The sequence below is a fragment of the Thunnus maccoyii genome, chromosome 17, assembly GCF_910596095.1.
Source record: "Thunnus maccoyii chromosome 17, fThuMac1.1, whole genome shotgun sequence".
In the NCBI taxonomy this organism is placed as follows: Eukaryota; Metazoa; Chordata; class Actinopteri; order Scombriformes; family Scombridae; genus Thunnus; species Thunnus maccoyii.
In genome coordinates this window covers 21,461,969-21,485,961 of record NC_056549.1, presented here as the reverse complement: position 1 = coordinate 21,485,961, position 23,993 = coordinate 21,461,969, and the positions used below count along the sequence as shown (strand labels likewise).

The window sequence follows — 23,993 nt, the reverse complement described above, 5'->3', positions numbered from 1 at the left end:
TATTGGGTTTCACATATATCAGTGAATTTTGATGTTTTCAATTTGTCAATTAGTTGTTTAGTCTGAAAGATGTCAAAAAATAGTGGAAAGTCCTTATCACAATTTCCCAGAACCCAAATCGCTTCATTTGTCCAAAACAGTGTGAAATACAGAAATAGTCGGTTTATAGTACAATAAAACCTAGAAAACAAGCACATCCTCATTTTTTGAGAAGCTGGAAGTCAAAAATGTTTGACATTTTCAGGCACAGCTCTAGAGACGGCAATGTCGGTCTGCTGGTCTTTTGTCCACATTGAAATATCTCAACAACTGTTGGCAGAATTGTTGTGCAATTCTGTACAGACATTTATGCATTTTGGTGCTTCCTTGATTTTTTATGTAATGCTACCATGAAGTTCACATTTTTAGAAAAACATTTCAAACAACTGATAGATGAATTGCCATAAAATTTGGTACAAACATTCATGGTGTTAAAGAATCTTGGTGTTCCTCTATCTAGCGCCATCATTCGCTAAGAATTTCTAGCATAGCTGCAGACTCCTCATCTTATTGCATGATAAATACCCATAGAGCGGCTGGCGTTTTTTTACTCAGAGAGAACTTCTATTCACATGAGGAGCGCAGTGAAACCCCGAGAGAGGTGCAGCGCCCGAGCAGAGCAGAGAGGTGGAAACAGTGAAGCAAGTGAAGTGAAACATAAAGTTTTACTCGAGCTGATGACAACTCCATGCTTGATAATTTAGTGCAATAAAAAGCTTTGAGAGTAAAAAGCCAATAAAAGTAATTTATTAAAACACCTTTTCAACCCTGCCCCCAAAAAATTAAATAATAATGAAAAAGAAGAAAGAAAAACTCCTAACGATACCCATCCTCTAGTAGTTTTGGGGGGTCTACCACCCCCATGAAAATAGTCCTAGGGGACACACTATGGTAGCTTCATTAAACACCTCTTACGAACCCAATTACACTTTACGGTCTGCCTGCTGCTCTTTAACACAAAATACCAAGTGGTGGATAAAGCAGGATGAACTAATGAGCAACCGCAGTCCTTCTATGTTTCAAAAGGTTAAGTATCCTAATCAATGCACTTCAACATGGAGGCTAATTAGCTTCCTACTTTAACATATTAGGGAATTTGTGCCATGAAAATTGACAAAAAGCATTAATGGTGTACAAAGTCAGGCTGAAGGGAAGTACACCTTTCAGTAAAACAAAGTCTGATGACACAGATGGATTTGAGAAGACTTCCCTGCTGACAAAGCTATGCATATCTCATACCTGCTGTGATTCTCCATCATTATCACAAAGGGATTAGATGTAATAAATATGCCATCAATACCAGCTGGTTCAAAGTGGGAAATTTGACAAGCTGCCAAGAACGTGTGTGTGTGTGTGTGTATGTAGAATACTACACAAGCTGACAGAACTCAGCACTGAAAGCAGAATTGTGCCTGTTGTATAAAAAGATAAACAGCTTTTCCGTTGTATAAAACTGCAACTAATGATTGTTTTCATTATCAATTTATTTGCCTAAAATTTTCCTCAATTACGCAATTAATCCCTTAGTCTATAAAACGTCAGAAAACTGTGAAAAATGCTCATCACAATATCCCAGAAACCCCAGCTGACATTTTCAAATTGGTCGTTTTGTCCAAAACCCAAAATTATTCATTTTACACTGATTAGAAAAGCAGACAATCCTCACGCTGGATGAGCTGGAACCAGAGAATGTGTCATATTTTAGCTTGAAAACGAACCTAAGCAATTATTTGATATGAAAATAGTTGCCAGTTAATTTTTGGTCGATGGACTAATTGATTAAATGGTTTCAGCTCCAGTGTGGCATCACAATAATAACAACTTTACTTAATGAATCCAAATTGCAGCATGCTTAAAAACTGAGCCACAGCAGGGTGAGCAGATAATAAAGGGTTGACAGAAATCATGGTTGAAAAACAATAAAGAATATTTGCAAATAGTATAACTTACGGCTGCAACTAAAGATTATTTTCATTATTGATTAATCTGGTTATTTTCTCGATTAATAATTTGGTCTATAAAAATCTAAACTGTTGCTTTATTTGACCAGAAATATTTGGTTTATTATCACATATGACAGAAAAAAGCATCATATGTTGATTAGCTAATTGATTGTTTCAGTAACATTTCAATATTAGGCTGCAAATTGAATTCTTAGATGGAAAGATGGTGGCTTCTAATACTGAACAGAATTTCAAATCCATAAATGACAAAAAAAAACTCCATATATAAGAAATAACAAATAAATAAATAAATGATTTTTATTCCCCTTATAATTTGTTGAGATTGAGAGCATTTTGTTGAGAATACAGTCCTTTTTTACTATGTCCATCATTCTTAAGGCACAGTATGGTGTAAAATTGCTATCCAGTTTTGAAGGAATTACTACTTTCAGTCCAACTTAACAGCTCCAATTTTCAATAGAGGAGAATATGTACCTATTGTTGTGAAACCAAGTGAAGTTGGGTAGGGATGAGAGGAGAAGAAAACCATCAGCATGACAAAAAGCTTCATCTTTGATAAATGCCCTACTTATACTTAGCTGGTGATCATTTCTACACAGGCTTTTAGTTTGGGGGGGCGGGGGGGTTGAATGAGATGCTAGACATTACCAACATTATTTCCATTATAGTTGAAGGCTGGCCAAAGAAAGAGGTAATCATAACCCTCAACACTGTCTTCATTTAAAAGACAGGAGTGGAGAGCTCAGAGGGATGAGCTTGACCCTCCTCCTCCTCCAGTCATAACAGGACAGAGCAAGAAAACACTAGCCCCAAGACATAAAACAGGGTCATCCAAAAGTCTTCTAGCAACTGCAAAGGAAAAACAAAAAAAAAATGTGGGAGGTAAAGGAAAGAATGGCCAGATATAGCTACAGAAGGTTTACATTTTCAGGGTGGGAGTGGGCACACAATGAAAGCATTAAAAGGCGATGAAGACTGTGCTCGATAAGAAAGGGAATGGGAAATGTCTGGATAGCTCAGTTTAGGCAAATGATGACTCCCACAGACAGGAAGGTCCTCTTGTGCAAAGGGATATTATCTTTTTATCCCTGAAAAGAACCAATGTCTGAGAAGATCAAACAGACAGACTTAAGTGTCACTACAGAGAAGATCTGTCAACCAGCGAGGACACAACAGGACCGCGCTGAGCAGAAACGGTTACTATGCTGTCTAATTGGCCAGTTAGCCATGGCTAACACTGTCAAGTATGTTCAGAAGAGACCAGGGGGAGACCATTAGTGCTGCATAACTCCCAGCGATCCTCTTCTTCATCGCAGTTTCGCCATCTTCATCTCTCTCTCTCCCACTCTGAAGGTATAGCACCAGCAGCCACTGTATTCCTTTTTTATGACCATCAGAAAATATTCTAATGTGGCCCTTTATTCATACAAGTGTGCGTCCCTCCCCGCCTGCTCTCTCTTTTGCGCTCCTGTCCTCTGATGGGTGCTGTGAGCCTCTGATTTTATCCTTATCCCCGGGCCCCGTCCCTCGAGCACTTTAACCCTAATGAGGCACAGACGGCCATTGTGTCGGCTCTCCCAGACTATTCCTGCAGCATGACTGAAAGCAGCTGAGCTCCAGGGGAGGCCTTAGATCAAATCTAGCAGCTTTGCACATCATTAGCGGTGCGTCAATGGGCAGGATTGCTCTCTTGTGTCCAAAGAAGCCAGGTTGACTTCTCCTTTAGACAATAGAGTTAAGAGTTAAATCCAAAAGAACCAACACCCAATGTTGAAAAGAACAAACCACACACGGCACGTTACATTACTACATTCTTCTGTTCTCCTCGGTGCTGCTATGACATTTGTTTGGAAAAAGCTACATCCAGACAAAATGCAGCAGGGAGGTATGATGGACATACTTGAGGGTACATTGCCTGAAAGTCTGTTTTTAAATCATTTAAACCTTTGTTCAATAAAAGAAGGATCCCAAAACACACTGGAGTTTTGTAAGAGTTGGCAAGAAAACTACATTTGTCTTATCAGCCAGGTCATATCACAAATCACTGCAGCAGAGGAAACATGTCCCATCCCTACTAATGAAGACGCCTGCTAATTCACCCAATTTGCCAAAAGCAACTCTGACTTAAGCCCATGTGGACTTCCATGTGTAAATGGAAGAACCTTAGGTTAACATCTGACAAGTATTCTTGTGAGAGATAGAGCATTGAACAAGACAAAAAAAGATAAAAAAAAACACTAAAAAGAAGCTTTAAGTCCATTTATCTGCCAGTTCTCTGCTAATAAAGAATTACAAATACAAAAAAAAATGGATATGGAGATGTACAAACTGTCTACTCAACAGCCTCTGAGTTTGTTCCTCATCAAGACAAGGCTCAGCTTAACCACATTACAGCTTCCCAGTGGTATCTTTGGCATAAATCATTACAGAGCAGGTGCACCTGTTAACAAGTGTATGTAGTTCCCTGGTACACAATTTCCGTGTTTGTAGGCTATAATTTGGAGTCACAAATGCACAAAGCTGCAATAAACAGCCCAAAGTTTTAGTAAGAATATTTACCTGAGGGGAAGGATTTTACTACAATATGGTGTATGAGATGTCTACTAAGCAGGGATGTAGATATCAGTAATAATAAATCAAGAAAATAACCAACAGAAACGGTGAAAGACATGTAGTAATTATTTTAAAATAACCTGCCAATAGACAGACAGCTACTATGTTCAACTCTTTTTACTCAAAAGATCAGGCGTGTCGAACACTTGATTATCGATGACTCATTTTAAATGAACGAGTGAAGTTGTAGTTTACGGATAGGAGATGACTTTGAGGAGAAATTTAACAAAGTCTTTCTTCAGTCCAATTTCTTCTAATCAAGCCCAAGTTGAGCAGCATTGTTTGTTGAAAATCCCAAGGACATAATTGGTCCCTTTCCCTCCTCTTCCTCTCTGGGGCACAAACCAATCTAGCCATGACAGAAGGCTCTACAACAAGACGATTAAAATCCCAACTCAGCCTATGTTTCCCCTCTTGGCAAATCCACTGATTTTGCTGTCCTTTCCAGAGCCCATTAGAAGCCACCTCCTTGGCAGATAACACGCGGTGACAGTTTTTTTTTCCACTGTGTGACTTGTCTGTGCGTCAGGGATGGCTGCATAATATTTTTAGGTTAGTGGGCTTTCTGTAACACTCTGTCACCATATTGCCTGTTACTGTTCTACTGAGCAAGGAAGTCATAATTCTTGATGCGTTAGACATTAGAAGAGACGGCAGGTGTGCGGGGAATCATCCAGGTGAGGCTGTGAGGAACTCTGTCAGAGCGTTAGACATAGTTGAAAATGAACGTTTTTGCTCATTTAACTTGTAAAAAAAAAAGATTTGTATGAAATCAAAAAGGAAATTACTCACTTTGGAAGTAAAAATGACTTGCATTAGAATGGTTAAGATAAGAAAGTTTCCCTAAGTAACAAAAGAAAGCTGGAGGGATTTAGAATATGTAATACTCAAGCGAGGACCTCTGGCAACATGCAAAGAGAACATCTTTCTGGACCACCTTGAAGAGACAAATTTCCTATTAAAAATCCATTTCTGGTCTTAAAATGCCACTGGCTAGAGAGTAGGACACTTAATTAGAAATTCTCTGCACAGTCCACGCAAGTCATGGCAGGAATAACAAGTAAGATCACACTGCACATCTGCAATCAGTAATCAGAATCAGTAAATGTACACAACATCAAAACACATTAATTTTATCTGATTCATTGAAAGCCCTTCACATATATTACAGCTTTTTCATCATTGGAGAGATTTTACGTTCAGTGGATACCAAAGAGAGCACACTTCCTCCCTGTTTTGGCTTTAATGCCGGGGTTTGTTGTCCATCAATCCAAGGTATTATCCCCCATGTAATGCAGACACACACACCTGTGGAATTTCAATCGATTGGATGTTTTACTTCACCAAACTGTCTCTCATCATTCTCTCTTTTGTGCAAATTCAATTTCACAGAAAAGCCAAACTTGGATGAAAGGTGTGACTGTTCGCTGGATTAATTTAGCCGCATAGTGGTTCAGGCGAGGCACAAATAAGAACTGTGATCAATTTCTCAGCTCAGTAGAAATAAGTAATATCAGACCAACAGCATCCAAACAGGCTGTCCTTCACATGTACCTGTAAATGTAAGCTTTCCCTCATACAGACCACAGATCCACATCACAACACTACATCCATCTTTTCTGCAAATTCCTGAATACTGTATAGCTTGCATATCAATTTCCCAAAGTATTGAAAGAATTATAATGAAAAAAACACTGCTGTCAGTTAAGACATACAACGAAGCAGCAGACACACCAACAGGAGGACTGGCACCATACTGACAAAGGAGAAACAAAGAGAATCAAAGAAAAGAGAGAAATCAAACCTTTGCCATGTACAGTAAATATGCAGAGGTTGAGTTTCTGAGGTTGCACACACACACAAACTTTATGTAGCGGAGCATCAGCAAACTTGCAAGAACTTGCAGATATTCTATCAGGAGTTGGGGAACATATTTCTTTATGAAAAGATAGGGCACAGCCTTGTATTACACTTCTAGAAAAATTTCTATAGTGGTTACTCCTTACTTGATGTTTGTGTGATTTGTTGCAGTTCTATCAACAACTGAATTACAACAACTCAAATGCTTCCACTCTCATATGGTTCCCCAGTTGTTCGAAAAGTAATTTCAGTGGTACAGTGACTGGCAGGAAAAGGTTGCATGTGTTAGGGTGGAACTAACATGGTGTATGATAATGAAAAATGTTTTGATGTTTAATTCAAATCCGCTGGCAACTGTGGAGTTTTCAAGAGAGAGCGTCAGGGTCCAAGGAGGCGAAGGTACTGTATGAAATCACTGACTGTATCAGGTGCAAAAGTCCCTCACTTTTTTAATACAGCACACACACACACACAACACTGATTGAGTTACACTTCAGATAATTAGTCTCCTTCAATTAGACTCAAGCACAATATGTTCTAGTGAGACAGCACTCTAAATTATTCTGATGGGTGGGACTAGTTGTGACACAGATGGCCTATAAACACAGCCAGTGCTCATTTAAGCTCTACAAAGACAGCAAGCCATTGTCCTTGATTTAAAAAAAAAAAGAAAAAAAGAATACATCATTTTTTAAACTAACTGTACTTTTTTATCAAACGCTACACAAACAGGAGTAAATAATGCATCTCATGGAGCCCATTTTTAGTACATATTTGATACACTAGTGAATGAACGGTGCATTGACTCAAAATGAACTACAGTGCCCATGTTCATCATATTCTCAGCGTAGGATATATCCTACGGTTCAGTGATGACTCATACCTAGCACATTGTGTCTCTCTCTGCATCTCTCCGTTTACCATGATTTAAGATATTAGGAATCACTACTCTTAGAGTAGCTAGAGGGAAAATAGGGTGAAAGAGGAAGGAAGGTGCTTGGGGCAGGGGAAGATGAGCTCAGTTATACTCTCTATACCAATTTAAGAGCAAAACTTTTTAACAGCACTTTCAAGTATTTGCAGATGACAGCAGTCTATTACACACGTAAGTAGAATCTTGGTCAGGTGCCAAATCTGTACTCTGCTGGTCTCGCTCTTACAGGAAATTAAAGCACTGATATGTAAAATTCTGAAATTGACTGCAGTCATTAAATATTCACCAGCACACCAACAGGAGAGACAGTGCTTTATAGCAGACTACTAGAATACTGAAACCCCCTTTCCCCTCTGCACTAGCTTCTGGCAACAGAGGCCTAAAACGAGAGAAAACAACAAATTCACTCAGATATGTGGCAGGAAAGAAAAATAGCCTTGCTGCATATCTTAGTCTACATGGGGAAGATTGGACGCAGTCGGCCTGTTCAGCCTGTGGCTACATCAGTGAAGACGATTTACAATTATAATGTCCACATCTCCAAATCTGTACAATGACCATTCAGGTTGATTAGCTATATGAAGTTACAGTAATTAAACCCTAACAAGACACAGAAGTCATGTTAGTATTTCTCCTTATCTTCACTAACAAGCCAGGAAGGTAAATTAACACCTCTGACGCATACAGCTCCTTGTATTGACTGTCACGGGAGCCTAGTGAATGGGAAGAGAGGCCAATCACTCCAGACAGAGACACAAAGAGCGATACCTGTATTGACATACGTGGACAACTAGTCACTTATTGTAAAGAAGATCCATGAACAATAGACCCACCGTGTGCCATCAGCTTTCCAGCTGACTTTGTATGGATTCTGCTCCAGGAAACGAAGGTTTTGTCTATCCATGGATACAGGCTGCGCACCAGGAAAGCCAGATCTGCAACAAAAATGAACAGACAATGAATGACATTTGATCAGTGACCCCCACAACTATGACCTCCAATGGTAATCCAATAAATGCCCAACCCTCATCAATGCATGCACACCAGGGCCAATAGGTAGTAAACAGTTCAGAGTAAAATGTTGCTCTGAAGTGCATCACAATTAAAAGAAATTCCATGCATAAAAGATGACTATCACATAAAATGGTTACGATATTCTTCTGAAACTAATATCAGATTTTTATGAACACTATCCCAAATATAATTTATTGACATTGTCAGTATAACTGTTGAGGGAAATAAATAAGCTGTCTTCATGCATGAATGATGGGTAATTATGACAAGGTGTGTAATAAGCTGTAATGACTGCAGTCCTCATATATGACCTCTGGAGAATACTGGCTGGTACCATGTATGAGACACTGAATGGATAAGCTCATAAAACACCGCTTTGACAATGTATTTGTTATATTTGATAATTAATTAATTGTTTCAATCATTTTTTAAGCAAAACTGCCGAAAAATTGCTGATTACAGCTTTGCATATGTAAAGATTTATTGCTATTCTATATTTATTATGATAAATATCAATAAGATATCAAATTGATTATCTTTGGGTTGAGGACTGTTGATTGGACAAAACAAGATATCTTAAGATGTCCTCTTGGGCTCTGAAAATTGTGAAGGGCATTATTTCTTAATTTTTTTTACTTTTCATTAAACAAATTCAGAATGATAACATGAAAAGATCATATTAGGTTGAGCAGTATGTTGAATTAAACACAGATTTACCAGGCAGTGATAGCTTTCATCAGCATGGTAATCAGCTGTGCAAGTCTTTTACTATTCTTGCTCAACTGTCTTACAGTTTAGGCTAAGTCCTAAAAATATTATTTTACTATTTTATTATTTTGTTTTCATTTTCTAGCCTTTTTGTAGGAGAAAAAAAAAGTGAATTGACCCCCAGCTTGGAAAAAAGAGAGACTGTTTTTGGCCCATATTGCCCTGCCCTGCATCATAATATAAGTCCCTTGAATGTTGATACGTGATATTACAATTATGGCTCTTAGGAGTCACTGTACCTATGAATCACGCTCGGACTTTACTAAACGTTACTTCGTTATTCAAGTTAAAATTTAGGATCATTCTTAAGACCATTAAAAAAGTTTTATACATATGGGCCCGAAAAATAAAATCAACGCCTCTGCATCAGTGGGCATCCTTACTGGCAATCATAAAGGTACACATAATGAAGGATGAGCTCATTAAAACACCTCTTCGACAGTATGTTTGTTTTGTGGTAGGAGGTAAACATGCGTGGGAGACATTGGATGGCATGGACCTTAAAGGAATGCACAAGGTACCACAAAGTGGGGCACAACAGCTAATTCCTGTTCTAAACACATACAGACATCCAGAGCAAATACTACACTCATAACTACATTTGGACCATGTTATATTATTAGATACAAGCACACACACGGGTATAACAACTGAACAGTAACAGTGGAAACAGCAGGTGGTAGAAGAAGCAGTGTGGACTGTTTCTTCTGCTGTGACACTGGACACGACAGTAAAGTGGACTCTGCAACGTCATTAAAAAAGCTGCAGCAGCATTTCTCATGAAAAAAAAAAATCTATTTCTGACTCTCTCGCCTGTCTGAAAGTGTCAAGATCTATAAAAAAAAAAAAAAAAAAAAAAAAAGGTGATTTAAGACAAATGAGTCACTCACAACACGGCACAGTACACCCACATATGTGTGCACACGCAGTTTCCCAAAGGGGTACGAGGAGGGCAAAGGGGGGGTTCTTACTTTTCCCACTCGGCCATCTGCTGACACATTCTCTGGACCTCGCCTAGCTTGGGTTGTGTGGTGATCTGTGTGACACCTTTCACCGAGATGCCTTCAAGGAATACGGCACCCTAGGAGGAAAAAATACAGAAAGAAAACAGAAGGTTGGAAAATGAACAAACACTCATACCCTCCTACACATACAAAAAAACCCCAAACTTCTCCATACAGTTGAAACTTTTCCAAAACAGCTGCTTCTTTGCTTTTTTTGGGTCACCGTGTGCATAGACAACGGGTTGGAATATCATGAATCCAGCTTTCCTTTTGACCTCTGCACTTTAAAAGCCATTTCCACTTCATAAAACCTGCTCCTCTGCTTCAACTACCAAGAAACTGGACTTTACTGCCTCCTCGCTATCTTAACCTCCTGTCCTCCTGTTTCTACAAGAATCAGCTCATATCTTGCGCCACAGAGACGACATCTGTAGCACTCACTTTTTTCAAAAGAGAATTCTTGCTCGTTCCCTGCATTTCCTAATCGTACTTATTTATCTTCTGACATGACATTTTCCCTCTCATTATCACCAGATGAGTCTTAGGAATGAGTATAATATGATAATATATGCCAATTAGAACAGAAACAGATAATGTATGATAATATGTGTCACCCCAAGAACCATTAGTGCATATGTTTTGAGTATGAATGGTGGCGGTGGGAAGGAAAGCCCAATAATGGTCTTATGAATTTCATTCTCCACCTTTCAGTCTAGCGGGGGTTTAGGTGTAAATGACTGTGGGGCTACTGCTTGTTCACATATTGACTCATTTACACCAGTTTACCTTGTTTGCTTGAAGGGGTGAGAACAGTGTCATTTGAACTTTGGTAGCACCAAACAGCCACACTAATACCATCTAAAAGTGTGTGTCTCCGTCTTTAAAACACAAGGTGCATACTGTATTAATCAACAGCTGGTTAAATTTGAAAGCCTAGGATAATAAAATGCACTGAGAACAAGGGTGAGGAAATATGATTGAAATCCTTATGATATTAATTATAATATTTTCCAAAATCAATACATATCATGGTGGAACATGTAGACATGTAGACAAAGCAATGGACTGTTTTCTACTGTTATGCATTACACCAGATTTCAATGACTAGTTTTGTTAGTTGTGATTACATCTTACACCAAATCATTAGTTTTGATTAGAGCTGGAACAATTAGCTGGTTGAATAATTACTCAATTTAATGAAATCTTATTCAGCCATTGCATACTCTTCATGTTTTTACTCTTCACAGGATCCCATCATAATTAGTCTGTATACCAAACTTCTGAACCAAAAATCAGTCATTAAAAATGAGTGATTGATCATTAATTAAGCTTTCAGAGAGCAGAGAGACTGTTATTCTACAGGTTACGCTATTTATGGAGAAAAAACATTCACACTATATTATGGTCCCATGTTATCTAAAACAGGAGGATATGACAGCTATAATGATTTCAATTAATGTTATTGAGCGTGAAAAATGTGAAAAAACATTTTTGAATGGTGATTCTTGAATTTTGTAATTATTACGGGTTTAAATCCAACCCCGGAACATCTTCTATGAATAATAAGTGTTTCCCTTTTTCCAGTATTTTGTATATTCTGGGTCACTTTAGGAAAAGTCATAAGATTTCAAGCTAAAAGAACGGTTCAAAGAATGGCTCAAATTTGACCTCAACAGTATATACTGGTAAAGTTTAAGTAATTTTTTCAATTAACCAACATTTACTGGTTTCCATTTTTCTTTGTCATGTATGATAGAAAATTGAATATAATTGTGTTTCGGACTGTTGGTCAAACAAAACGAAACATTTGAAGATCTTGGGCTCTGAGAAACCATCTCACTATGTTTTCTAACTCCTAACCCCATAATCCTAACCCTTGTTAGGTTGTTACTCTATGTTTTGACATTTCATGAACAAATTGATAACATACATTTGTGGAATGACAACACGATAAGATCACATCACTACAATATGATTCTGCTGAATGTTTATACATAATAATATTAAATTACCCTATCTAGGGGCACTGTGCAATCTCAGCTGATGGATGGTCATATTGAGCTATATATTTTAATGGTTTGACCATATTAAAGCAGAGTGCACACAAGTCCATGAGAGACAGGAATCTGATTCCTTTGACTGCATCTCCCTCGCTGAGGATGGAGGATGAATGATGGGTCAACTTTTTCTCTTTGTTCCAGGGATCACAACATAAACTAAGTCTCAGTATGTGTGCTATCCAAAGTGGCTAAGCAGTGATTATACTTTTCATGTCAAAACTCAAAAAAAAGTGTTTCATCTAAGCACATTTTATGACGTTTCTTCTCATAACAGCCAATTGACCGCCTACCAGTCTGACTCTGGAGCAGGCCACTCAACCAAGAGACGGTACTCCTTAATGGCAGTGAAGTAATGCAGTCTGCTGCTGCTGCTCTCTCCTCTGGCTTCTTCCCTCTCCACCTGTCTGCTGCATCACATTATGAACAATTAGATTTGCCTTGATTCAGGTTTTCAGTAAACTCTGTGCACTGACACTAATAAATAAATATCACGAGCTTGTATTTGGATGTGACTGTAATTAGTACACGTGTCGCACTATCAGATCCATTTCTTTATTTGTTTTCTACTGTCTGACCTCTGCTGTTTTTGCCTTTCTGTTGCCTCTACACTAACTGCTTGTAATGTTGGTGAGACCATTTGAATTTAGGCTTCTTTTACTGGATGAGAGCACTGGCTTAATGTAGGCAGGAGCAAACCTAATTACATGCAACTTGAGATGATTCAACGCTTCTAATTTCACCAAACTGCACTGATTAAAGCTTTACATGAAGACCGGGAGACAGCTTTTATTTAATAAGAATTATACCTTTCCCAGCAGCTGAGAAGATGGAAAGTGGCATATCTCTCTGAATTTGTACATATAATTGAAGACTCTCATCGCTTGGAAGGGAGGCCTCGCTATAGACTCTACATCACTCTGCTTGAGATCCATGTCATGCAGAGAGGGACCAAGAGATTTTCTACTTAACAGTCCATTTCCTGGAGCTCTCCACGAGTCTTACCAGTTTTAGCTTCTCTTTCTTTCGTTTGCCAGGCGCTGACCCAGAGGAGCTGGGCCCGGACTCCTGGCCAACTGCGTTACCGTCGTCGTCCACGTCCCCGTCATCGTCGTCGAAGCACCACTCAGGCAGCGCGGGGGCAGCGGGTGCGTCCTCCTCATCACCATAGCGACGGAAAAGCTCTTTGAGGTAGTCTCCCTTGTAGATCCCAGGGGCACGGGCCTGGCCGAAAGCAGCCACAGCTGCCTCAACGCTGATAAGAGCCAGAAAACACAAAGAGGGCGTCTTTTAAAAAGGGTTATTTTTTATACTGTTATGATGACCAAACTTTTAACTTTTATGTTGACTAAAACTTCATATAAGGGGGTCATATTTATGCATTATATAGGTGTATTTGTGATTTACTCAATTTCTCATTTAATTGGTTTATCACTGTCATAACTTGAGCTGTAAGTATCAGTCACCAAAATTAACCAGCAAATACATTGATACTCATTGGCTTACATTATGGTAAATTGAATTGAAATTGAAGAGTCCAACTGAAATTACATTTAATCATCTCTCTTTGCAGTCAAAAATAATGTCAACATGTCTCTTAAATGTATTGTTAATAGTTTTGTATTTTTAGAGTGAAGCTTTCTCTCTCAGCCGGCTGGTCGGGCGTGTTGGAGGTTTGATTGACATTAGCCGGCGGGCTAACAGTGCTACACCGTACTGAACAGAATAAACAAACTGCTGTAGCTACGAGTCATGGACAGACAGTGTGTTGTTAACAGGGATTTTGAAGAGAATGAACAAACCAGCATCCAACTGGCCTGAAGTGACGTGCTGCAGCTGAGCAGATAATTAGCTATCTAGCCTGCACCGCTAACATCAGTTAGCAGTGGACGTTTCCCCAATGTTTGTTTTGTGGCTCATTCAACTAAGCTAAAATGCAGGGTAAGACATGTTCATGTTTGTAAGTTAGATAAGAAGGAGACTTTGGCAGGAAAGCTCATGTGGGTTGTTGTTCAGAGTCTGTGGCTCTTGTGTTGTGTAGCAGGATGCTGTCAGGCTCAGTGTGACCGTCTGTTCTGCCTATGATAGAACACCTCGTTATCGCTTTATGCATGATTTGATTTGCTGTATCGAAAGAAAGACTCCGGCTATGTAAGTGGATGATGGAACTGCAGTTAATAAAAATAATGTAAAGCTAGGGGGCACAATGATGAAATCAAAGAATTTAAAATATAAATTTCGCCATTTTGGTTTATGATTTTGTCTTTGAGAACACAGGACAAGTGATTTACAGAGCACATATGTACAGTATGCTGTAATAGACAAAAAGCCATTCAATTTCAGTTGGACTTAAAGATTTTGGACTGTTGGTCAAACAAGACAAGTAATCTGAAGACATTACCTTGGACTCTAGGAATGGATGGGCATTTTTCAGTGTTTTCTGACACTTTATGGATCAAACAATCAACTAATTAACTAACCAGCATATTAATCAATAATGAAAATAATCGCTAGCTGCAGCTCTAATCATAACTCATGAGTCATGACTAGCCATATACTATACACACAAACAAAAAAAATACCCGTGTGAACCATTTGATAGTCATACTTTTTCATTTCATTATTTTATTTTTAGCAGGAAAAAACAGCAGAGCAATGTAGAACCATTAGCAGCTGTGGGACTGACTCAGTTTAGAATCGGTTTTCCAGCAGGTTTCCTGTTCACCCACAGTGAGGACAAAAGCAGTAAAAATATAAATTCCGAGGGAACAATAAGGTAGATTATTGAGACATAGGTAGTTATAATTTTGATTCAGAAGAGGGAAATATCTGTAAATGTTTAAATTGTAAAAAAGAGGGAGAATTTTTGATGTGATGTGAGATTTTGTTCCAAATGTACAGAAAAATGATCTTAAACCATAGTTGTTATTAAAAGCAGGTATTGGGTTCATTTGTAATAGCTCTGGTTATTCTTCCAAGTCTTACGGAGTGATGTCTTGGCAAAACAGAACAAAGCGAAGATGGGAGATGGTGATAATATAGTTGATAGTACAAATTAATACTGCTAAGTACTGTATAAATATGAAAATTTAATAATTTAGATTGCGAATGTACAACACAATGATGTGTCCAAGGATAAAGTTTTAGATGGATTTTATAAGCTATATTGTAGAATCTAGCTGTTGGTTCAGTAAGTTCTGAGGTAGTACGAGACCAAATTGGGAGACATTAGGACATTTTTCAAAGTATGACGGCATGAAAATATGCACTAGAAACAGAAAGCGTGAGATATGGTCTGATCTGATTGTGAACATACATTTTCTTTTCCAAGTCTTTTATTAGTCTCTGGATATGCTCTTCAAAAGTGAGGTGAGTGTCAAGATAAACACCAAGGTCTTTAAAATTCTGCACTATAGTAAAGCTCGGATTGGCCAGAACTATGAAATGAGACATAGACAAAGGTTTCCTAGGGGGGAATGGAAATATCTTGCAACACATGATACAGGATGAATTTAATGCCCCAAGAATATTCATTACACAGGAAGTGGTGGGCGGTGGGATGGTTTTATCCAGCCTACATGTCTACAGCGGCTTCCAGGGATTTTGCTCCCTCAGACTGCTGCTCCACCTCTGACTAAAGACACATCCTCATCCCCCTCTGCTCAACAGTTGTAAATTATTTAAACATCTCTGTCGTGGGGTGATGAGCTAAGTCACTGCTAACTAGCCAGCTTCTTTGTTTAGCCCGTGTTGATTAGTACTGACAGCGCAACTTCTCCATCAAACAAACAGAAACTATCATGAGAAGACAAAGATTATCAGCTAAAAACAGACCGACAGGACAGGGATGTTTTTTTTTAAACCAGAGTAATGACGCATATGGTTGGTGTTGTCATGCAAGACGTCTACTCAAACACTGTGGAACGAAACTGCACCCCTAGCAGTTTGAGTGATCGAAGGGGGTCAGACCTTACCTCCAGTCCATCTTCTCCACCAGGTATGCACATATCAGAAAGCCTGTCCGATTGAAGCCATGCGTGCAGTGAACACCTTCGGGAGAAAAGAAAGAGGCAGCACAGAAATCAAAAAACTCAGAGTCTCACTTTAAATTTGCATTCATATTAAAAGGCATTTACCAATTTTAGAAGCGCACTAGGAGAATATGCTTAAAGCCAACACATCACACCAATCCATCTTCCGCCCTATATCTGCTCGACGCCTTCACGCAATCAATTTTATGTAGCATAATGTGAGAGGCGTCATTATGTCAATAGCCCTGTGGTTTGGCACAATCTTATCCCAATGTGTTCCCATCTCATATCAGTAACATCAGTGTTCTTTGAGATGTACTGAGGCTGAGTCCATGTTTTGAGCAGGGGCATCAAATCACACACACACTCAAAAGACTCACAGGCTGATCCCTCTCTCGTCAGAGGGCGATCCTGCCTTTAAACACCCACATCAAATATCAGTCTGACACCAGTACACACAGAAGAGAATCAGAGACAGATGAAACATTCAGGGAGAGGGGGAAAAAAAAAGAGGATGAAAAGGGCACAGGAACAAACAAAAAACAGAGAGAAATTGTAGGCTTTGTTTTGAAGTGAATTGGACTTGTCTGTTAAGCTGAAATTGAATTTCAGGGGAGAAAAAAAAAGCTTTCTTGAAGGCACAAGTAGCCCCCTGATGAGTTCAGTCATATTTGTTCACCATTTCAATCAAGAGCAAAAATGTTCATCTATAAAAATACAACAATGTCTAACTAATTCTGTAACACAGCAAGCAACCTTGTCACGAACAAGCGTTCTTCGGCAGGTACACAGCAGGGTTCAAACTGCACAAAACAAAACCTTCTGACTCTCATATTTCCCCAGTATTGAAAGTTCGCCTGGCAACGTCAAGCACTAATGAAGATGAAATGAACGTCAGAAGATGGGGGATCACATTTACCAGTCCAACTGTCTAATTTGGACATGAGTACCATAGAGACAACAAAGCCTAATCACCAGCTGGCAGAAGACAGGACATTGCTGAGATGACATTCACACATTCTGCTCTGATGTTCGGGCAAATTTGATTTAAGAGACAAGCAGCAGTTAGTAGGTAAGAGCAGATCTGAGCAGGATTATAAGATGCTAGAGTGAAGTGTAAGAGAGCACCCTGCTGTCACTGCTGTGAAAGTGCAACTTCAATATCAATGTGTGTTTGGTAACGTCTCCCAGGATGCCTTTAGGCAGTAAAATATTATTCCTAACCATTATTTTGAACTGAAATGGAAATGACGGGAAGCTGCTAAAAAAATAAGTAGAAAAAAAAAACACCCCAAAACCTTGAATGAGATCGTATTAGAGCAATTATCCAAAAAACTACATGTATAGACAACTAATTTGCATACACAATATATATCTGACACTGCCACAATTATCTCAAAAACAAAAATAATCACGTTTTCCCAAAATCATTAATATTCCATAAACATTGTCAATTAAAGTCACAGTCAGAGTTGAATACGTGGGATGGTTCACTTTTGAGATACATCTCCCAGCTGTGATGGAAACTAGAGCTGCAACAATTAGTTGATTAATCGTTCAAGAAAAAAAAAAAAAAAAAAATCACAAATTCTCTTATTCCTGCTCCTCAAATGTGAATATTATTTGATTTCTTTAGTTCTCTATAATAGTTAACTGAATATGTTTGTGTTGTGGACTGTTGGATGGGACAAAACAAGACATTTTAGGTTGCATCTAAGGCTTGTCATTTTTCACCATTTTCTGACATTTCTGGACCAAACGCCCAATTGATTAATAGAGAAAATTAACATAATAATGAATTGATATGGAATGAAAATAATTGGTAGTTACAGCTCGAATGGAAACTATTTACACACACACACACACAGTAGAGAGTCAACATTGAGCAATCAGCCTAACAATGTTTATGGCCCAAATTATTTTTATTTTATGTGTCAGCAATGCAGAATGAAAGTAAACACAGACTGATATATTAAGTTAGGTAACCTGCACCCATTACGCCAGTATTTCCATGTGATTAATATAACACAGTTGAGACAACATCTACACACTTTTCACTTTTAAAACAAACGTATTTAGTCAGCTTTTAGCCTTGACGCCTAGATGTCTTTTCAACTAAAGATCAATTTGTTCACCGGGAGATGAGTGTTGTTTCTCATGTAAAACGCCTACACACTTATATAACCTACACATTTATAAAACCAACAAAATAACGACCTGCACACTATAGATGCTGCTTTTTCAAAAGGACGTTGAGAGCCATGCAAATATGGAAATGTGGAAATACCCTCCCCGTCTTTCACTATGATACCAAACCTGCAAACCTTGAGGAGGACATCGAGCCTCCAGCTGCTATATGGAACTATTCTGTGATTGGTTGTTCTGAAAAGCTGTGAAGAGTGTAACTGTGTGAATATGAAAGATGCCTACTGAAAAGAAGAGTGTGTGTGTGTGTTTTCAAATAAAACATGAAACCTCACTGGCTTTTGGTCCTGTCCATTTTTAGAGAAAGTCTGCTCTCTGTTGGACACGTCGGGTAACGCTACTAATAGGCTGGTCTAGTCCTGCACTTTATGACCAGACGTAAATGTAGCTTTGACACAAAAATATTACTTCAAGGTCAACTTACAAGCTTTTTTCAGAGATTTCCCAAAGACAAGAATGAACTCTGACACTCAAATATAGTTTAAATTACACCTCGATACCCAAGTAAGTTTAAAAATATGTTACGCACAAACTACAAAATGATAGAGGCTATATGAATTTATATTTTGATTAAATACACAACATTTATGAAGACAGAACAACATTAGTTCAAGGTTTAATTAAATCTGGGTGCAACGTGTGGAACAAAGGAGAAAAAAAAGAGAAATTAAGTTATTTTAAAGAAGACTTTAAGAAGACTTTACAGCCCATTTAAACTATCCCAGGAATAATGCCAACAAATGACCAATAAAAGCACTTATTTTGAACAAGTAAATGATATAAAAACATGAGTATGGCCAACAGGCATAATACTGCCCTGATAGATGACCCTCCTCTGCTGTCCCGCCTGCCTGTTCTGTGTCAGAAGTTATTAAGCCTCCGGTAAAATATTTTGCAAGGGACAAGCTGACCAACATTTTAAAAATAGCTGCCAGAAACTGCACAACTACACAATTACCGTCACATCAAAACTACTCCTGGGACATATCTTCAAATAATATGCTCACTGTGTACTCAACTACAGAGTAAGCAAGCACATAAAGGAATGTGAGGGTCACACAGTAAGAAAACCCTCAGAGAAGCTCAACACGCCTCAGGGCAGTTTAACATCAGTCTATTGCAAAATGAGAGAGACAGTTTTATGTACTTAGAAATGAAGCAGATGCATCATACTGAGAGGAATAAATAGAAGCTTCAGTGTTTAAGGAGTCAAAACTGTAGGCTGGAAAAACACTGACATTAACAAAATCAAAATTAGATACTGCTTGGGAAAAGCTTTTCCAAACAGTCTGAGCAACATCTGTTTTTACACTTCTTGAAACTCTACTTTTAATAGATCTTCTGTGAGGAGAGGTCATGTCATCTTTCTTAAAAACACACACAGACAGACAGACAGACGGGGTACCATTGTTCCAAAAGCTTAACTACTGACATTACACTGTATGACACACTGATCCAATCATTTTCTTTCACTGAACAACTTTGGCCATCCAAGGGAAAAATGTTTAAAATCTATTATTCTCTACTACTTCACTAAATATTACTAGATCTCTGCTTCTAAATCTATTTTTTAAAGAAAGATTAAAGTCAGAAATATTAGGCTTTAGTATCCGACAGCTTGCTCACGCTTTTATGGGAAAAATTCTCTGAAACTAATCATCTGGCCCAGTATACGTTTTCATAGACGGGTCTAATTCTTTGATAAAATAGTGCAATGGCGGGATTGTTTCCTGTAGTGTACTGTACTTAAGATACGAAATCGTAGAACACATTAATAGTAACAATAGTTTTGATCCTACTGCTTCTCATATCTCTGTAAATTCCACATGATACATGATTTTAAAACAGGCTCACAGTCATATAAGTATTTCTGACTATTGAATCAGTGAAAAAGGAGGAACTGAAATGAAGCAAAATGAAAATACAAATGATCTGCAATAAGTCAAACACATAATCTGTTATCGATTGAATCTAACTTTTAAACCAAGGGCTCCTTACCTATTAATTCTGTAGGATTCTTCTCTATAAAGTGTTCACAGAACCTGATAAACATCCCAGTCGTCTCTTTTGATGGGCATTCTCCATGTCTAAAACAAAGAGAATGACATTAGTCTTGGTATGTTACAACTGAATGAACTACAAGAAAACTGAATGAGGACAATTTGTTTAGCTCAGGACAGTAAAATTACTCATACCCTTTACACTGAAGCTTCAAATATTTTATGCCGTCTTTTTCAATGTCGTTGCGGTCATAAAAGCGAGTCGTGTTCGTCAAATCCACAAGCAAACCCATTTTCACCTGGAGGAAGACAAAATGATATTTCATGTCATGGATTTTTCAATGTCAATATATTACTCAATCGGCACAGTATTTCAGTCTTCATGAGGGTACTTACTTTTAGACTTTTTAAGTAGTTTGACAGCATGCTCGGGTGAAATCTGTTCTCCTCTGCAACTTGGTCATCATATCTGGGACCCAACATTGTTTTCATTGGCAAGAATTTACCTAGAGGACAATAACACATAATGAATCAATGGTGTTCAAGTATCAAAACATCTACACTTGAAGGAGGATCCAAGCAAGACGACTGATAAATGGGTTCATTTCCTGCTGATTGTTAGTTTAATTACTTTATTCCTGCAATACATGGTGTGATATATCACTGAGAAACTGTGTCATAAATCATCCCATTAATCACACTTTGTCATACCAAATCAAATCTAAATATTTTGATGAATCCCTTATCAAATCAGGCTTGTCCATGGTTTTAAAAAACAGTGCATCAGCTAAGTGAGAACCAAGGAGAAAGTACATGCTGTGGAGGTGTTAAATAAAGCGTAAAAGAGAGAAATCAGTCAGTTAATTAATCTGGACCCATCCATGTGCGCTGACTACTGCTATATGTCACTGTAACATTTTAAAGTGCCACCACCTCCAGCTGTGATTTGAAATTCAATATCTGACCACACTTGTGCACTGATACAAAGCAAACCTGGTGTGGAGATGGGCCTGGCAAGCAAAAAATGCTTTAAAGTAGAGTTTCACAATTTTTCAAGTGTGTCTTAAAACAACTGTCAGGCGCCTATATGAACACTGAAAGAGGTTTTCCTTGCTATAATCATTCCTCCTGTTCATACTGTCTGTTAAAAGATCACCTTAAAATGTGCTTTCAACTAAAGTGATGGGGGACAAAATCAGTCATTTCGTGCAAAAATGCATTTAAAAGTTGATGTGAAGTCTGAGTTAGTCATATCAAGTGGATATCTGCCACATTTACAGTCTTTTTAGCATCAAATTCCCTCTTTGTGTTTCCTCAGACAGTGTTTCCCTGTTGAGCTGTGGTGGAATAACAGAAAGAGGGACTTTGGCACAAAAAAAGACTAACATTGAAAGATATCTACTTGATTTGACTAAATTGGATGCTGAAGCGTCATATTAGCTTCAGATAAACTTTTAAATGCGTTTTTGCACAGGAGGAGCACTGTGGATTTTGGCCCCATCACTTACATTGTATGTGCATTATGAAGGATATTCTAATGATCAGTATGGGCAGGAGGTATGATTACAGCAAGAAAAAACAATTTCAATGTTCATTTGGGCTCCTGACTGTTGTTTTAAGACAGACTTGAAAAATTATGAACCTGTCCTTTCATGGATAACGACCACCACACTGCATAGCATCTTAAAGTGAAGCACAACCACGCTATCGCTTCGGTTTGTTTTGACACGTGATCGACAACGGAGCCAGCCCAACCCCGTGACTGTTTTCAAATATATTTTCTAAAAATGGGAAATAAATGAACGAAACACAGCCCACAAATAATTAAATTAGAATTATTAGCGAGGGGAAAACACGCATGTCTACAGAGAGTTGAATGTTGACAGAGCGTTAGCCACAGGTGCCACGTTAGCTAAACAAGCGCGAACCATTACAAACTTCATTCAGAAAACTGGCAAATTAAGTTGGCCTCGCTACAACTAAAAAACGTACACACTCTTTAAAACGTTTGAGCTCCTATAGTTCGTTAGTAACATCTAGTCAAATCGGAAGTCAATTTCACACCAACCATCACTTCTTTAAATAAAATAATATTAATTAGGACTACACTGCTCGTTAACTTGACAGTGTTGTGATGCTAACCTGGCATTTATGTGTGACTGAAAATGACCCAAAATAGCTACGTGCTGCTTGTTATATCAGAACGTTTAGCAAATTAAAAAGCGGGTCATAACGTTTCCACTACTGCCAGCATGCTGTGCGATAAACACAAGACTCCCACTACGTAGCTAGTAGCATTAGCAGCGTGAATGAAGCTTGTTAATCTATCGTTGTGTTTTCTTTCTCTCACCGGCCACAGGTTGTCCTCTTCTGGGGCAATTCCGCCATCGAGGAGGGGGTCCGGTGTGTGACATGTTCAGGGGGAGAGGTTTCGGTGCAGTGAATCACTGGTAATAGTTAAAACCTCGCTACCCGTGTGGCTGGATGGTCACCCGGTGAGGTCGCGGTAATCCCTGGCTGTCGCTCACTCGAGCACCGCGGACTCAAGGCCCTCTGGATACTAATTCAGGACAATCATCCACTAAGTTTGAGCCCGATCAACCTCCTGACGGGCCGGCAGACATCTACACGAAACATATGTTGTTATGACTCACAGCAGAACAGCATCTCAGATATGAAGTTATATTTTGGTCAGCTTTCCGTACGTCCAGATTGTTAGCAAGTAGCTAGCATAACGTCATTAACGTAGCAGTCGCAAAACGAGCTAGCTAGCTGGGGCTAAACTAGCTAGCCTTCTTCTTCTGGTTGTTAATGTCTGTAGTTTAGACGGCATCCTGCGTAATACTGTCACCTGCAGGTACATACGAGAAAGGACACCAAACTACAAAATCCGTTTGGACACATGATCGCAGAACATTTATTTATGGGTTTTAAAACACACTGTCTTTTAAAAATGCCATATAACTTATATATAACTATATATAACTATATATATGTGTGTGTGTGTGTGTGTGTGTGTGTGTGTGTGTGTGTGTGTGTGTGTGTGTGTGTGTGTAGGTAATCTGAAGAAATTTCACCCCATGCTTCCTGGAGCACCTCCCACAAATTGGATTGGCTTGATGGGCACTTCTTACATACCATACCGTCAAGCTGCGCTGTCCACAGGGTATGGCATGGCATTGCAAAATGGAGTGAAAGCCTTCCTTATTCAAGATCCCTTTTACCCTGTACATGTCTCCCACTTTACCATCACTAAAGCACCCACAGACCATCACATTTCCCCCACCATGCTTGACAGATGGCATCAAGCACTCCTCCTGTATCTTTTCATTTGTTATGTTTCTCACAAATGTTCTTCTTTGTGATCAAAACACCTCAAATTTAGATTTGTCTGTCCATACACTTTTTTTACAATGTTCCTCTGTCCAATGTATGTGTTCTTTTGCCCATCTTAATATTTTCCTTTTATTGGCCTGTCTCAGATATAGCTTTTTCTTCTTTCTG

At 38.6% G+C, this 23,993-nt stretch overlaps 1 protein-coding gene across 2 annotated transcripts in view; it reads right to left on the bottom strand.

Moving 5' to 3' along the window:
* rngtt (RNA guanylyltransferase and 5'-phosphatase) overlaps positions 1 to 23,259 on the bottom strand; it is a 91,529-nt gene extending 68,270 nt beyond the window's left edge. Inside the window, exons 1-8 of one of the 2 annotated variants that reach the window (XM_042390237.1) lie at positions 23,144 to 23,259; positions 20,886 to 20,995; positions 20,685 to 20,788; positions 20,488 to 20,576; positions 16,228 to 16,303; positions 13,259 to 13,508; positions 10,164 to 10,273; positions 8,244 to 8,345 (exon numbers count right to left, since the gene is read on the bottom strand). In XM_042390237.1, the coding sequence (XP_042246171.1) occupies positions 8,244 to 8,345; positions 10,164 to 10,273; positions 13,259 to 13,508; positions 16,228 to 16,303; positions 20,488 to 20,576; positions 20,685 to 20,788; positions 20,886 to 20,995; positions 23,144 to 23,156 (854 nt within the window). In that variant the 5' untranslated portion in view covers positions 23,157 to 23,259. Of the gene's footprint in view, positions 1 to 8,243; positions 8,346 to 10,163; positions 10,274 to 13,258; positions 13,509 to 16,227; positions 16,304 to 20,487; positions 20,577 to 20,684; positions 20,789 to 20,885; positions 20,996 to 22,839 lie in introns of both variants that reach the window. The other variant, XM_042390236.1, reaches the window with a different exon arrangement.
* Positions 23,260 to 23,993: the final 734 nt, after the last annotated feature.